Raw genomic sequence first — 16,557 nt, 5'->3', positions numbered from 1 at the left:
ACATAAGATACAAGTGTAGCAACTTCTGACACAGACCCTGATTTTTCTCATGTTGAAAGTGAAACCCTCTGAAAGAGTTGGTGTGCTTGGGAAAATCATTGAGGTAGAGCATTACAGCTCTTGAGTTCACTTGTGAAAAAAGCTACAAGGTAGATACAATCTTACTGTCTGACTTTCTGCCAAGCAGACTCCTTCTACCCAGTGCCTGATTGTGATGAAAAAATATTGCTAGTAACTTAAAAAGGAATTTATCAAAGAGGCACTTACCACATGATTAGAGCTACCAATCTCATGATAGCCTCATTAAGGCTATCAAAGAAGTCTTTCAATGCCTGACCTTGCTCTCTCATGCTTCCAATCACCAGGCCAAAGCTTATTGAGAAAACCACCAAGCCAAGGGCATTCACTCCGTTTACAGAACCTGGAACAGGAACTATTTCCTCTCTCATTCGGGTGAGAGCTTCCATTGCTTCTGACACATTGCTTATTATGGAAGTCACTGTGGATGTGTCATTGGGTGGAATAGCTACTTTAAACTTTCTCTTTTCATAGTTAGTTTTGAACTGTTAAAACAAAATAAAAGAAAGACAGAAATTCTGTGAATCACAGCAGGCAAAAGTTGAAATCACAATTTAAAGTAACAATTACAGTCGTAGGATATTTGAATTCTTTGCATAATATTTCTAGGTAAAATGTACTGTGATGAAGACCTGGCTTTCCTGAAAGCAACAAAAATCCATATTAACTTCAAGAGCTAAAACTTCACCTTTAGCTACCAGGACTCATTTTCTCATAAATATGTCGCAGTCAAAGATGCAGATTTGTCCTGCTCCTGAGTTTTGTGACAAAGTTATTGATTCTGAGTTTACATTTTTATAAATTGCTATTTTTCCCAACAACAAAATTCCAGCTGTTAAGTAAATGGGCCTTTTTTTGCACAGCTAAAATATTTTCATGTGCTCTGGAGTTTCTTTATTTGTTCATCTTTTTGAATTTATAATTCAAATAATTACACCGTAGCTAACTTAAACACAACATAACTCTTTTCCTCTACCATGTCAAAGCCATTAGTTCATTTTGCAGTACAAGTCACCACTTCTCTTAATTAAGAAAAGTATTTCTCTTTAAATGGTTCCATTATGGAACAGACAAATCAATTTCAAAATCTCAAACCCCAAATGTCTGCTTTTAAAAGCAGTCTTTCACCCCCTAATATTTTTCCAAAGAGAAATATACATCCTGAGTATTTCTATCTGGGCTCAAAAAGCCCTGCAGGTCTGTGCTGATTAAATTCTGTCAAACACAAACAATGTTAAATTTCACTAGTAAAATATTTCTTATGTGACTCAGGATGTTAATTGTCCCATTAAAGCAGCTGGTTATTCTGGAAGGTTATTCAGCAACTTTGGATTTTTATTCCTTTGCAACTACCAAAAAAAGACAAATATTAAGAGCTGTTGTATCATTAGTGATATCTGGAGATCACTGCATACTCCAAAAGTATTTGTGTGAAATGAAGTACTTAGCACTAAGATGGGAAACCTGAATCATCACCTTTCAACACTGATCTAATTTTTTTCTACGCTGGGATAGTTTTTATACACTCCTCCCACGTATCTGATGTATCCCCCTGAATGCTCTGTCTTTCAGAATGTCACATAAAACTGCTTAAAAATGATTTATGAAAAGTTTCTGAATAGCAGAACACATCTCCACGAAGGTTAAATATACTTGAGTTTTGAATGAAATTTACTTAAAATCTTTTAAGATTTGGGCTGTAGTTAGAGAAGTCATCTAAGCTGTTTGGACAGTTGGCTGACAAAGAAAAGCCCAGTTTCACTTTCTCACCCACTCACACCCAACCTGTGATAATTCTTGTTTGATGTCTTAGTGAGCTGATTCTACTTTTAAATTGGCAGAAAGGTTACTAAGCAAAAAAGTGGCCACTTTTCAGGTGAAAGCTATGCAGGTGAATCAGCTCTCACTGACTTCTCACAGAGAAGGAAAAATCACTGAGACTGGAACTACACAGCTGGGGAAGGAGGGCTGGGATTGCCTCTTTAGGTGACAGGTACTAGGAGTGTAAATGGAAATGTAATATAAGTGCTCAACAAAGTGTTTTTTCTTCGGTTTTGTCATGAATGTTAAAACACCGTCTAGCATGTTCCTTTTTTTTTTTTTATCTACAGGTATGGTAATTGTGTTATATGTGTATTTTTATTAGTTTTTCAGTAGGAAAAAAACTTAGGTGCAGATTTATTAATGCAAATATCTGAAGGGTGTAACCATGCTGGACTTGCAGGCATACTAGTTTAGACAAATGTAGAAGAGCAAGCTGTTTAATGAGGTCTGGAACAATGAAGCCTGGAATTAAAGCCTAATCCCCTACGAAATTTCCTACTCGTTTCCCACTTTCCCTAGCACATCACAACTACTTTGGTCCTGACTCTTCTCTGTTACCCTCAGGTCCTAATCTCATTCCTACCTATTTGACTAGGTCAAAAGTACATGTGGTGCAGCTGTTCAGCAGTGCTGGATGTGCCTGATTGGCTGCTGCCTGTTGGAACAAGCCACTAGCTATGTCATAAACTGCTTTTCCTTCAGCGGAAGCACAGTCTTGATTTGCCTGAGAATTGCACCCCTCATGCCAAATTATGTTGGAATTGGCCATGGTGCTCAACAATTATGGCAGGGGGCTGAGAAAATGTTGGGCTTTACAGGGGAGAAAGCACAATCACATGAAGTTTCTTACCTTTAAAACATAAGTTAGAAATAATTTTAGATTGTAACAAGCATACTCCTACATTTTGTGCTCATTCTGGAATTCTGTCACAGAAGGAACATGCTTGTAATTCTTTATTAGTTAAGCCTCTTTAGATATAATACAGATTTTAGGACCTCACTTACGAAAGTCCTTTTCCATTTCAGCTACTAGACTGGTACACAGAGATGTAGATCTTATCTGTTAACTCACCTTATTCATCAGACTTAAGTATTCAGAAATATTGCTAGGGAGAGGAGTCTTTCTGGAACCCTTTCCAGAGAAGTGGAGAAACGATCTATTTAGCGTGAGATTCAAAATGGTATCCCAAGCAACAGGAACCAGAGCAACTTTATTCGGTCTGGAATATTTCCTTGAGCTGGTCTTTCTTTCATTATAGCTGAATGAGCTCAAGGAGAACTATGTGGATGTGTCTTTCTCCTTGTACCCAAACCTGTCTATCAAAAGTCATGAGAAGTTTGCTGGTGAAGGAAAAGAAATCAAGGAAAACCAAATACAGGAAATGCAAAGGAGGTATCCACTAAGAAAAAAAGTGTAGATTGAGCTTTGCTCTTATTAGTGCTTTTTAAAATGACAATAAAGGCAAAACACAAGATTGCTTGACCTTCACAAAACATATTTGCTGTGTACGAAACGGTGGAAAGACCAACTGCTTATAGGAAATGACCGGAAAAAGACCACCTTCAAGATGCTAGAAAATGTTTTGAAATAGATGAGGAAATAGCAGTGTTGACTATTACTGCTCTGCAGAGCAACTGGTAGCAAAAGATAATTTTGTGAGCTTTTATGATGTTCCTACTTTCAGCAGATCTTTATCTCAGTGGGAATCGGAGGTATTAGCTGTTCATGTAGCTCAAACTGAGAGTTTAATGTCACATTGTGATTCTGCTGATCCTTGTTCCTTTTCAACATTCAGAAATGGAAGAAATTAGACAAAATAAAACTGCTCATTAAGAGTGTCAGAAGAGAGACTAGAGCTCCACACGCTGATAGTATGTGATGTGTTAAACAACATCACTGAAGTCCTGTAATTTCTGAGGATGTTTGGTGCATCATGTCTCCAGTCAGAGATATTTTTTCCTGGTAAGATTTTAGATGCAAAATACGCATGATCTTTCCTTAAGTTCATGTATAGGGAACAACTGAAGAGCAAGATAAATATTATTTGAACATATTAATTTAAATACCTTTCTATGAACAACCTTATCTGCAAAAAGTAATGCATTTCTGGACTTTGTTTTTTTTGTAAGACATGGCGGTAATGAACAACTAACAAACAACTTTAAAATTAATTTTAATTAAGTTAGCTCATTATGAAATAGACAATACATTTTTTATTGCATAATCTAATGAATCAGTTGTTTACATTTTGATTATTGTGTTGTTTTCATTAGTGATAAAATATAGCCACAGTCATTTGAGTTGGATATATCAAGGGACTTTTGAAGAAGCAACATTGAAGAAACAACATGACAGTAGCACACTCAGGTGGTTAATTTGCAGAGAAGGTAATTGCACAGGCAGCTGTTCCGAAAACTCATAAATCACTGTAGTAATCTACTTTGAGATAATGTAATTAGCGCTGTCTGTGCTAAATCTGTACGATGATGCTATGTTTAGTGAAAAAAGATTTTAAAAGCAACAAGTTTTCTTAAATGTAGCCCTAAAAAATTAAAAGAAATGAAAAGAAGGCAGTAGTATTCTGTCTTCCTAATTATTTTTTTCTTTGCTTTCCATATGGATATGTGCGAAAGCATTCTAAATTTTCTGCAGAAGAGCTGATGACACAAGTCATCAGCCAAACTTATCACAAGGAATAGACAGCGTATATCATTTAGTGTTCATTTCTGAATGTGTGATTAATACTTCCAATACCCTTGATGAGGGCAATTTCAGGAAAGAATATGTAATTAGAAATAGCTCAGGAGAAATGCAGTTATCAGGTGAAGGTCTTCAAGTTTATGACGGCATCAAATCCCACCTATTCACAGTAGAATGACTCTCCCCAAATTGTTAGACTTTGTTTCTCTTTAGATCCCAAGTTCACTTGTTTTTCTTTCGTCTTTTAATAGAGCCCAGAGCACAGCAGGAAGAACAAGCAGTTAAGAAACAGTATCTGCTTAATAAGCAGACTTCTGCCCACTGCTCAGCCCCAGGCTAGACAGCATTTTTGAATTTAGCAAAGAGAAATAAAGAAGAATGGCCAGAGCTGAAAGATAAATCCAAAGATTTCTTTAGATATCCCTAAACTGGGGGTGAATGCAGGGGCACAGAGGAAATTTTGACCAAAGTAGTCTAGTTTCAGGTAAGTGTGGAATACTTATCTGCAGTCAATCTAACTATATTCTCCTGTTACTGATAAAAATCACAAAAGCCTTGCATGATCAGCGCATAGTGAAGATCACAACACGTCATATGGAAATAAGCAGCATCAGAAAGCATGCTGTTTGGATCAACAAAGCTGCTCTTTAACAATCAGCCTGAGAAAGCTTTGTTATTCAAAGAGTTCTTTGCCTCAGTCTTCACTGTCTGGCCATCTGGCTTCCCACATCTCCCAAGTCTTTGAATCTCCAGGTGGAATTTGGAGGAGCAAAGTTCCTCCCAGTGTAAGCAAAGAGAAGATTTGAAACCACCTGATGAAACTGAATGGGAGGCTATGGGATCTCACAACATGCGTTCCAGGGTCTGGAGGGAACTGGCTTGTGTTGCCAAACCACTCTCTATCATGTTTGAAAAGTCATGGCAGTCATGTGAAATCCCCGGTGACTGGAAAAAGCGAAAAATCTTCAGGAAAGAAAATGTTCAAAGAAGGAGAAGGAGAATGAGAAGAAATAGCAAGGGGAGATAGTTTCGTCTCACAGGCTTGTCAGGAAAGTAAAACCAGGAAAGGGAATTCAAAGGATGAGGAACAGTTGAAAATTTAGGAAGATCTTTCCCAGATATATCCTAAGGTCCCAGTCTTCCTTAATGACTACTCTTCTCCAAGCAGCAATCCTATAAAAGCTTTTCCATCTAGAAGCCCTCTCTACCTTGGTTACTCTCTCCCCACAGTTCCATTTAATTTTGCACGTTTCAGTGGGTTCCAGTAAAAGTCTCTGACAGGAAAGAAATCTGCCCTAAGAATGTTGTAAGACAAAATGTGCACATCTGATCTACCAAAAGATGTGATTTGAATTCTGAATGTACATTCCAGAGGTGGTTTTCAGGTGTGTGAAGCTGTGGATCAGTATTACACCTTTGACTGTGGACAACTGTGAGTGTATATGTACAGTGTGTTTTGTGTTTGGGCCAGCCAACATCTGGTTATAGAACCAGATTAGTGCCAGATGGATCATCCTTCTTCATAAGTCTTCTGAGAAAAATATGAAAAAGTGGATGGAAACTTTTGAAAAGAAAGTTATGGGGTCAGATGTACAAAATCATCTGGATACCTAGCAATCTTACACGTACTTGTAAACTACTTTTTTTGTTTAACAAATCTGCTATAACAAAATAACTTTTACTTAAAAATGTAGGATTTGGTACTGAATTCAAATACATAAAAGTATCAGTATGACAGATTTAAAATCCTGGTATTTCAGTACGTGTAGCTGTTGCTGAATGTCAGTAAAAACTTTCACTAAACATTTCCTGGTTTTCAAACTACTTTTTAGAAATCTCCTTAAGCTGTAAAGAAATACAATATACTTAATGTAAACAGAATCTGCAGGACATCTTTAATTAAGAACATAGATTTAGAGCTGCTAGTCACTGAGTCAAGTTTCCTGTTACCGTAGGATACTTTTATGAAAAGAATTTTTTTAAGCTGTGTGGTAAAACTGTTGAAGTGCTCCTATGACTCCTAATTGAAGACTTTTCCAGGACCTCACCTTTAAGTAAGAGAAGGTTAAAAACCTTACCAATTCCCGCTCTAAATTCAGTAACACAGATTTCTCTTTCTTTTCGCATAAACATTTTTCTTTATCTTACTCAGCTCTGTTGCCAGTTTGGTTTTGTACTTGAAGAGTTTCTAAATCAGTATCCTCTTTGCTTTATACGTTGTGTTCTTTCAATAATTGCGATAAAATAATATAATAATAACTCCTTTCTCCATTGTGTTAGTTCAATCTATGAATGAAAAAGCTGAAGATATTCAGTATTCTAGATGGTCACATTACTCCAGCTTTAGTTTCTGTCTTGGTGTTCTGTCACCTAATATATCCTAGAGTTGAATTAGAGGAGGATTAATTTTTTTTCTTTTTTGTCTTTTTGATGGTATCTTGCTATGTCAAAGTAGAAATTACTGTTAATTTCTAAATGTTTATTTCACATGTGATGGAGAGCTACAAGGAGATAACCAAACATGCCAATGTCTGCAAGAGCTGACTCATTTTGTTACTTTGACTCCACAGTATTGCAGTGTGCCAGTGAAATGCCACCTTTCGTGGTATTTGTCACATATCGCAATACAAAGTGCTTGGACTTTCTTGTCATCTGTAAATTTATTTGTGTGCATCTTATGGCAATGTCATTCACAAAAATATCAACTGAAGTATGCCCAGTCTTCCAGCAACTTCCATTGCTATCTCCACAAATTTTACAATTCTTACAATAGTCTTATCCCCTACTCAACTATTTCACTTTCCTCATATCAAAAACTTTTGTCAGAAGTCTAAAGAAATGTGATACATTACCTTTCTCTGCCACAGAAGAACAAAAAACCAAACCAAAACAAAAAAGGCAAAAGAGAAAACCACAATCAACAAAAAAAACCAACCAAAAAGCCAACCAACCAAGCAAAAAAAACCTAAGTGAAAACCAAAACCAAATCAAAACAAAGAAAAGAAAAGGGAAGTGAGCAATATTATGGAAAAAAGATGGTACAATCTCTGTTTCGGATACCAGTGGGGTTTTTTTATTTGTTGGGGGTTTTTCTGTTTGTTTTGTTTTGTTGTTGGTTTTTTTGTTGGTTTTTTTTATATCCTTCAGTATAACTGAGATCAAGCTAATGGCTTGTTATCTGCTTAAATCAATTCCCAAATCCTTCTGAAACTGCCATCTGAAAGACACTTCGGTTGCTTTCAAGAGCTATAGATAATACCTTCCCAACTTGAGAGATTTATGAAAAATAGTTGCTGCTAGAGCTGTAAATTAATCCCCTAATTATTTCATTGTTTTGAGATAAAGATCATATCATTCCTGTACTTTATTACATTAAATTATTTGAGTTTTTTTTCTAGTTTAAATATAAACTTTTGTATTTCCATACTGTTCTTCTGTATCACTCTACTGAGGCCATCAACATCCTGGCTGAAGACAGAAGCATAGCATTTATTAGTTTTGGACTTGGGTCTGGTTAGTCTTTAATCTTTAATCTTTAATCTTTAATCTAGAAATCTTTAATCTAGAAATGCAGGAATTCACTGCTTTTTATTGATTTCTGTTTATATAGCCAAATGTTACAAATGTTACAATTTCTTTTCAATTCTTCTGCAAGATGTAACTCAGCTAGACTTTGGAAAGTATCTACTTTATCCTCTTACTTCTTGACCTCCACATTTCAGCTTTTCTTTATTGTTACAGCAGTAACTGGCGAATAACAGTTCAAGGTTGTCTGGGAGGTCAATATGAAGCAATTAGTATACAGAAACACACATTACAGGTTTCACTAAACATATAATGTCATCCTTTAAAAAAAAAGAATGTAGCTGGTTACTACTATTTTCTTTGTAGAAGAGCTAAGGCTAAGGCCAGCATAATGGTAGAATTTAGGAAGCAACATAGAAAAAGCACTCCTATGAACTCCTACCATAGGTGACAGGAGGTCCCCCCCTACTTGCTTTTGTTTTTAATGTCCACGACATGTTTCTTTCTGTTTTGAATCTATGCATGTTCCTCACATGACATTCTTGAACGTCTTCCACTCTTTGTGCAGATGGTGCATATCTCAGTATCTCCCAGTTTAACATAACACTGTTTTTGAAAAGCAAATTCTGTACTGACTTCTGCAGACTTAAGAATTTGACATTTTGAAAAAACCTATTTTCTGATTTGTCAAACCAGGTGTGTTTTCTTCACTTCTCATAGCAAGTACTATTGTCTCAATATGACTAAAAACAAAGCACAGATTTGGTTGGTTTAGTTTGGGGGCTTTTTGACAGCTGACAGCATACATAAGTTGTGTTTCTGCTCTAAGTACAAGTATGTGATACTCCTAAAACAAATCCTATTACATTTCAGTTTCTTACTTGTTGTGATTTCTTTGGAAATAACAACACTTTTTTACCTGTTTAAAGCAAGCTTCCACCAGATTTGGAGGGAACATATTTCTGTGAAAAAGAAACAAAATAACATGAGAAGTGATAATACTCCAGTAATATTTTAAGTAAGGGTGCAGCTTATAAATGAATTAAAGAATTGACCGGCTAATTTTTGAAGGAATCCTTAGGCAAATATATAAGTATTGTATACGGTGGGTAGAGTTTTGTATATAGCATTGGCCTGGTTAGCTTTATCAGGACAAAATGCAGCAGGATTAGATAGATCCTGGCAACTGGAATCTCTGTATCCAGCATTGTATAGCAGGTCTGGTTATGGAGCAGTATATTAGCTAAATTACCAAATGTACAAAGCTCTGTGGGACAGTGCTTTTAATTTCATATTTATTAATGCTTTATGAATCCACAGTAATAAATAATTTAATAATATTTAATGCATTTCTAGTTCTCAGTTTTTGCAGTCATGTAGCCTAGTACTTCATGACATTTATCATTCTGTTTAGTCTTGCTGCGATTAAAAAATAAATCTCTCTCAAGTTTGAGTATTCCATAATAATAAAACATACACATATAATTACATATGTGTGCGTACATTTTTTACAGATGGGAGTTTGTTTCTTTACTTTCCAGAATGGTGCATTTCTGAGGCAATTAGAAGCAGCCTAACTGAATAAATCTTGAGAAATCTGAGTGCAAACCTCTTCATGGGTCTTTCTAAAGTCCCCCTTCCTGGCAGCATGACTCTTGGAGGCCTTTCTCCATGTCTCTGGCTTCTCCAAATGGGTTAGTGGAACACAAAATTTTGGTGGCTTTACCTGTGGAAAAGCTCCCGAGTTCAAAACCTCAGCTTCCCTTCTCCCTGTGACATATTAGGTCTATAAAAGAGGTATTGCAGAGTCTCTGAGCAAGGAGAAAAAACGATTTTACATCTGTGCCCCTCTATTTCAAGCATTTTACTTGCCTGTTCCTGGAACTTGTTTCCCATTCATACAATTTAACAAGTTGATTAGATGCACCCAGATTGGCAGCTACAATTCAAAATTAAAATCAATAACTAAATCAGGGATTCAAGTGAAGTGAGAAAACTGTTGAAAGCTGTAAGTAAAGAAAAGCAGAGGAATTTGGCAATAGGGATTGTGCTACGGAAGGAGGAAAAAAGACCCATGCAGATAGCAGAACAGAAGTCTTTCTTTTGTGTGTGAAAGAAAGAATATTTCTTTGAATTTTAAAAGCAGCTTCTTCCCCTGCAACAGTTTGATTTGGAATTAAATCTATTTTGTGGCATTGTAGAGTTGTCATGGGTTAAAAAAGGAGATATTAAAAATAGAAATATTGGTATCACACAGCTGAAAGAAATTTGGCAACTTTATGCAGTCACTACCTAAAATGCTCTACTTTTGTTCTCTGGGAATCTAAATATTACTGTCATTGCTATTGGTACAGAAAATGTGCAATATCATAGGCATACCTGATTAAATCAAGAAAGGCATCTGCTGCTGTCACTTGCACAATTTTGCCTTCTCTGTGCATGTTTTCTTTCGTACCTTTCCCAGGGTGGATGATGACCACAATGATTATACCAATCAGTACAGCAATGATCGTAGTGCTCATGTAGTAGACTACTGCTCGGACTCCCATCTTCCCTGATGCTTTACTATCCAGGGCAGCAATTCCTAGTAAATTTAAGCACAGTGAGATTCACCGGACACAGCTGTGAGCAAAGAGTACAAATTAAGCACAATGAAAACTGTTTTGTGGGAAGAGTTTTGATGACCAGTACATTTAAAGCTACCCATGGTAAGCTGTCTCTCTCTGTTGCAGCTCATACAGCCACTGTCTTCCCATCCCACCCCTAATGCCTGTTGTTACATAATTTTTTATTACAAGAGTTACAGCTTTCTGTTCTCTTTCTCTTTCCATCAGATGCATTCTTCTTCTTAAAATGCCCCATTGCTCCTTCTCCTTAAAATTTCCAGTAGTCAGTTACTTCCCCATACGTCATTTGGAGGGATGTGCCATCTGTCTCAAAGCAGTTCTGATACTTCTTGTTGGAATCAAGAAGTATCAAAGTGCAGAATGAAAAAAGAGGTCCAAAATGGATCTCTTGGCTTTATTATCTCCTACTCTATGGAACTGCCTAACCCATACTTCCATGGACTGCCCATACATATACGTAGATGCCATCTCTGAACATATAAAATACAGTGAAAACTGGCCACCTTCTGCTCTGGGTGTCTATCTCAGAGGAGAAAGCATTTAAAATATATCAAGAGGACTGCAGGAATATAAATAATACAGAAATATAAAACTAGAATCATGACCTGGCAAAACTAAATGTTTTCTCAAACAATTGTATATATATCATACTGTCTATCTTCTTAAGGAGGAAACACACGCTACTGGAGTAACAGTGAAAGCACTCTAGTCACTCATGTAACTTAGACCAAGACTGTGTTCCAGGCTCTGATTGAATCTTCAAAGTATAAAACCAATCACGTGCTTCATACTTACCCTTTCATTTCAGCTAGTGTTTGCCTGCCCTATTGGCAGAAACCATGAGAGTCAGTAAGATCTGTACCCTCAAAAGGAATTGCGAGGGGAGGTCACTTGGGTTCACACCCCAAATTGCTTGGTTTATGTGTGCCATTGCAGTGGAAGAACAAAGCGTTGCTGGTACAGTAAGAAACTGAAAATGGGCATCCAACATTTGAATCACTTGATCCTTCATTTCTCTGTTCAGCTTTTCCATCCGTAAAACCGGATAATAATGTTCATGGTAAGTTAATGTTTCTGTTTTGAAATTCTGTGAGGAAAATGGTAAATACTAGCAAGTAATTACTAGTTTTCTTATCTTTACAAACAAGAAGTAAGTCCTGTAGCCCTCTTGTTGGTGGATGGAAGATCAGGGTGTTTTTTAGAATCCTCAAAATAATGTAAATATAAAATAGTGCAAATATTATTAAGCAATGCAAAAAATAAAATTACTAATTTTTTGAGAACTTCAGATCTGCTACTGAATTGCACAATATTTACCTCAGACATCATTTGTTACAGATTTTTTTAAAAAGAGTCAAAATTAAAATAAAATGTAATTTGCAAAATGAAAAAATATTGCTTGCATACTAGTCCAGTCAATTTCATCTTTATATATTGTAATTGCTTTTTTTGTGTTCTTATTTGCTTTTCCTAAAGTAGCAACATTGGCCTATGTATTTTTTCATTTTAGCTCAGACCAGTTTTAAACTTGTTTTAAACGTCCTGAGCATGGAAGATTAACGTATACAGTTTAGAAGGAATGTTTGGAAACACACAGATGTTGAATCAGTCAGTTCCCAGTATTCTGCCCTTGACAGGTAATTGATTAAGGACCAGAGGCTGAGCACTGTCAGTCTTAGAGGATTCACAAGCACATCGAGCCTTATCTTTTTCTTTTTTACTCCACACTTGATACTAGGTTGAGTCTCCTATACCCCAAAAATCCTTAGGGGTCAGTGTGGGGCATACCTTACCAATAAAGATTGCTGTGTTGAAGGATTAGAGTTTGTGATCCTCTTTTTGCCTTGGACTGATTCTGGAACAGAGTGGTGAACCACGTGCAAGTGGTGTGTCATGGGGGCAAGAGTCATGTTCTGGTCTTTGTAAGCTGCTTTCCAGCCTGATTTCCTGTTGTGGACTCCGGCTGTGACTACATGGCTTCTTATTTTAGGTTGCTCAGTCTCACTCCTGCTCTTGCTATCATAGAAATTATTTCTCAGCTTGAACATAAGGAACAGCAATTCCTCTCCTCTTGAGCTGTAACTGCTCATGGTATATACAGCAGAGAGCATTCAAAGCAGAGGGACAAGAGGTCTAAGTATGAACAAAAGGTGTATGAGGAGGAAGCAAATGCCCACCTCTGAGAACCCTTACTGGGGGGCTGCTGGGCAACCTTCCCTCCCACTGCAGTTAATGGGAACTCAGGGAACTGCAAAAGACTCCAGCATATAAAAAAAAAGAAGAAAAAAAAAAAGAAAAATAATTATCTAAAAAATGTTTTTAAATTTGTTTTTAAAACACAAGAAAATGAAATGGGTTGTTTTCTTTGCATTTTAAGATGTTGACAAGATTCCTTAGAACTGAATAGGACTCTGGAAGGGTCCCCAAAGCTTTCATGTGTCACAGAGCATTGTATCCTCAGTGTGTCTTTTCACAGTCAGCCAGCAAAACTCCCATTGTCCCGCGGGAGATGTATGTGCCCCTTTCATCCCGCTCGCTCGCTGCCCTCTCCTCCACACGCTGCTGGCTCCAGCACCTCTGCCTCCTCTCTTCCTCTCCCCTCCCCTTCCCCAGGGGGCCTGGGAAACTTTGCTGTGCCACTGGTCCCCACGCACAGGGATGCCTTGAAGTTGTCAAGGTGATCTGGAGCAGAGCCCCTGTAATTTCTCCCAGCGTGTGCGCTCACACAACATGAATGGGAATGATTTTTTTAAGTGTGGATGGGGAGGGGGTAGGCAGGGAGGAAGGAAGGGAAGAAAAGAAAGAAGGGGGCAGGCATAAGTCTGTAAAACTGCAAACAAACGGAAACCCTTATCCCTGTCCTCTCCCTTCATCTACTCTTTCTCGCTCTTGAGAGGTAACACTGTGGATGAAATAAAGACATGACAAGAAGTTTTCTAGCGTGTCAGGGCACAAAGCAAAGCACTACTTTGTTCTCTAACAAGACGTTAGAGAAGAAATGAAAATACTTTAGGATGTAGAAAAGGCAAGTAGAAAATAAGTATGTAATTTTAAAAGAAGGAGAAAGAGAGAGAAAGGATGCAGGGAAAAGGAGAAAAAAATCTAGTTAAGGCAATGTTAAAAATTCTGAATTGTTAATCTGGTAGTTCTGATTGCTCACCTGACTTGATCACAGTTCTGCAAATTAGCATGAATTAATTATTCTATGAACCTTCATGAATAGCAATTATGACTAGTTTTACCAATCCAGAATTGCTGCTATTGTTTTTAACTTTCCTTACTTTGGATGTATGATGCATGTCACCTATGTGTGATCTTGGATTATACTAGACCACACTAACGCAAAGGGATGGTACTGTACTCCTCAGAAAGATCAAAGGTAAAATATACTTAGCATATTTTCTTTAGATAAAAATTAAGCCAATAACATCTTTGAATTGGCTTGCTCAAGAATAAATTCAAAGGATTTGTTTTAAAAGCTGAAATGCAGATCCTACCCTAAAAGTCCTGCAACTTCAGAATACTTTCTCCCATTGATCAGCACAACTACATCAACTGATTTTTTGCAGAACAGTCCAACCTCCTCAAGCCAGGAGCTATTTCAGTCTGAGATTTGAGTTTATTCACATGTTACTTTTGCTGCTGCAGTACTTAAGAGTTTCTGGGCGTGTTATTTTCTAAAAAAAAAAAAAAACAAACCAGGAGTATACATATTTACACAATTAGATCTAAATGTGCTTATTTACCGCAACAGTAACTGGTCAGCAGCTGGTATGACTGAGGCTTTATTTCTATGTGCAAACTCCTATTCAGCAAAGCGTTCTTGGGCTTATATTTGGCCAAAACATCAATCACTAACTAATACAGTTTGACAGATGAGAGCCCATAACCAGCAGTTTTTAGACAGGATCCAAAGTAAATAGTATCCCACTGAAGAACTGGGAAAGTAGCAAGATTCATTTTCTTTTGCTTGTCCTAGAAAAACAGTCACTACTTAGGATTGATCCTAGTACCTTCCATGATTGTTTTATTTCTCACAGCAAACAAGACTGTCACTGGGGGACAGGGTGTGGATATCTTACATATGTGTAAGATATGCATGTGTACAATTTCAGATTGAAAACAGTTGAAATGCTCAGCCACCATTTTTCATATTTCAAGTCCCTGTTTCTGAAATATTTTTGCTGCCCTTTAAAAACTTTTAGAAAAACTAAATAGCTGATGTGTTTTTTGCCCTCCTGCACTAAAATTCTTGTGTTTGTAACAGAATCTAATATTTTGCCCACAAAAAAGTTTTTAACTTTTGGTTTCCTTAAAATTACTTTTGATGCAATGAATGATGAAAATTTTAAATACAGACTAGTTCAGGGGGAAGGGGAAAGAGAAATGCTGATTTCTTCTCCCTAGTATCCAGTGACAGGGCAAGTAGAAACAGTTGAAACTGCACCAGAGGAGGTCCAGTCTGCATCTTTAGAAACATTTCTTTCCAGAGAGGGTGGTTGCCCACCTTCTCTAAAACAGGCTTCCTGGAGAGGTGGCTGATGACCCTAGCCTGTCAGTGTTTAAGAGGCCAGTGCCCTTAGTAACTTTAATTTTTGATCAGCCCTGAATTGATCACGTAGTTGGACTGGATGGTCTTTGTAGGCACCTTCCCCCTGAACTATTCTGTATTTAAAATTCCTCAGGAAGCTACAGAGAGCAATGAGGTCACCCCTCAGTCTCCTTCTCCTTTGGACAAGCCCAAAGTCCCCCCTTACTCCTCACAGGACAGTAGTAATCCTGCTCAGTAGAGAAGGGACTGTGGGTTCAGAACCCTGGTGCAGGCACTTGGCTGAGGAGTCACTGCTGCAAGGGTTCCATCTGTGGGCACAGTACTGAACACCTCTAAGTCAGAATTCTGCCAACATGTGGCATTACGTTGATGAAAATGCATATAATGATGAACAGTTCTGAATGTGTCCATTCTTGCCTAGTCATACATACTGACTACCAGAAATAAAATGGAGAGGATTTCTATGATGATGAATTCTTTTCTTATTCAGCTTATTAGAAATGAATTGATGGTACTTCCTTGCCAATGTAGATTTTTATATAAATTCCCTTTAGATGTTTTGTAGTAAGTCTTTAAAAACAAAACATTATGAACAGAGCATCTTTTTATTCCTAATTATTTCCCTGTTTACTTTTTACGGTCTCTTCATTAGGAAATTGCAGTTGCTTGTTAAGGACTCCTATGGTGGAACAGCAATAATGGCAACTGTTGACTCAGGAGTGTTGCCCTAATTTTGTTTCTTTAAGGTTGTCTTTCACTCTCCTAATGAAGCAGTCTCAAATGGGCTACTCCCACCCCCTACACCCGCTAAGCGCTGTGTGATGAGTAAACTCTCAGTGTGAGACCGTGAGAACAATCCCTTTTGTGTATGTTGATGAGGATTTGTGGAAATGAATAACACTGTGCAAGGTCACGGTAAAATATGCTGACAGAAAATTTGTAAGGAAAAGCAGTAGTTAGGTAAAGACAGTGGAAGTATTGCCTACGCTTAATTAGCATGATTAAGCTCTAAACCTTTATTCTCAGAGCAGCTGAGCATGTCCTGTGTGGTGCTCAGCAATCCCAGAAAACAAAAGTTAAATTTAAGCTTTGACAATTGTGCCCTTCACAATATCAGGTACAAATTTAATCCAAACTCTAGACCACTATTTTTAATAGCACTAGAAGTAAAGTAGTAAAATTACAAAGAAAAAAAGATAATAACATTTTCAAAGGACTATATAAATTGGTGAAGTTAATTAATATTAAAT

The 16,557-nt window shown here is 37.2% G+C and overlaps 1 protein-coding gene across 1 annotated transcript in view; it reads right to left on the bottom strand.

Annotated features, from left to right (window-relative positions):
• SLC1A3 (solute carrier family 1 member 3) overlaps positions 1–16,557 on the bottom strand; it is a 66,491-nt gene that overhangs the window by 9,001 nt on the left and 40,933 nt on the right. The window contains exons 4-6 of the mRNA XM_027634938.1: positions 10,508–10,712; positions 9,048–9,090; positions 268–563 (exon numbers count right to left, since the gene is read on the bottom strand). Coding sequence (XP_027490739.1) covers positions 268–563; positions 9,048–9,090; positions 10,508–10,712 — 544 coding nt within the window. The remainder of the gene's footprint in view (positions 1–267; positions 564–9,047; positions 9,091–10,507; positions 10,713–16,557) is intronic.

This window comes from Corapipo altera, unplaced genomic scaffold, assembly GCF_003945725.1.
Source record: "Corapipo altera isolate COAL_440 unplaced genomic scaffold, ASM394572v1 61411, whole genome shotgun sequence".
NCBI lineage: Eukaryota > Metazoa > Chordata > Aves > Passeriformes > Pipridae > Corapipo > Corapipo altera.
This window is presented reverse-complemented; position numbering and strand designations above follow the sequence as displayed.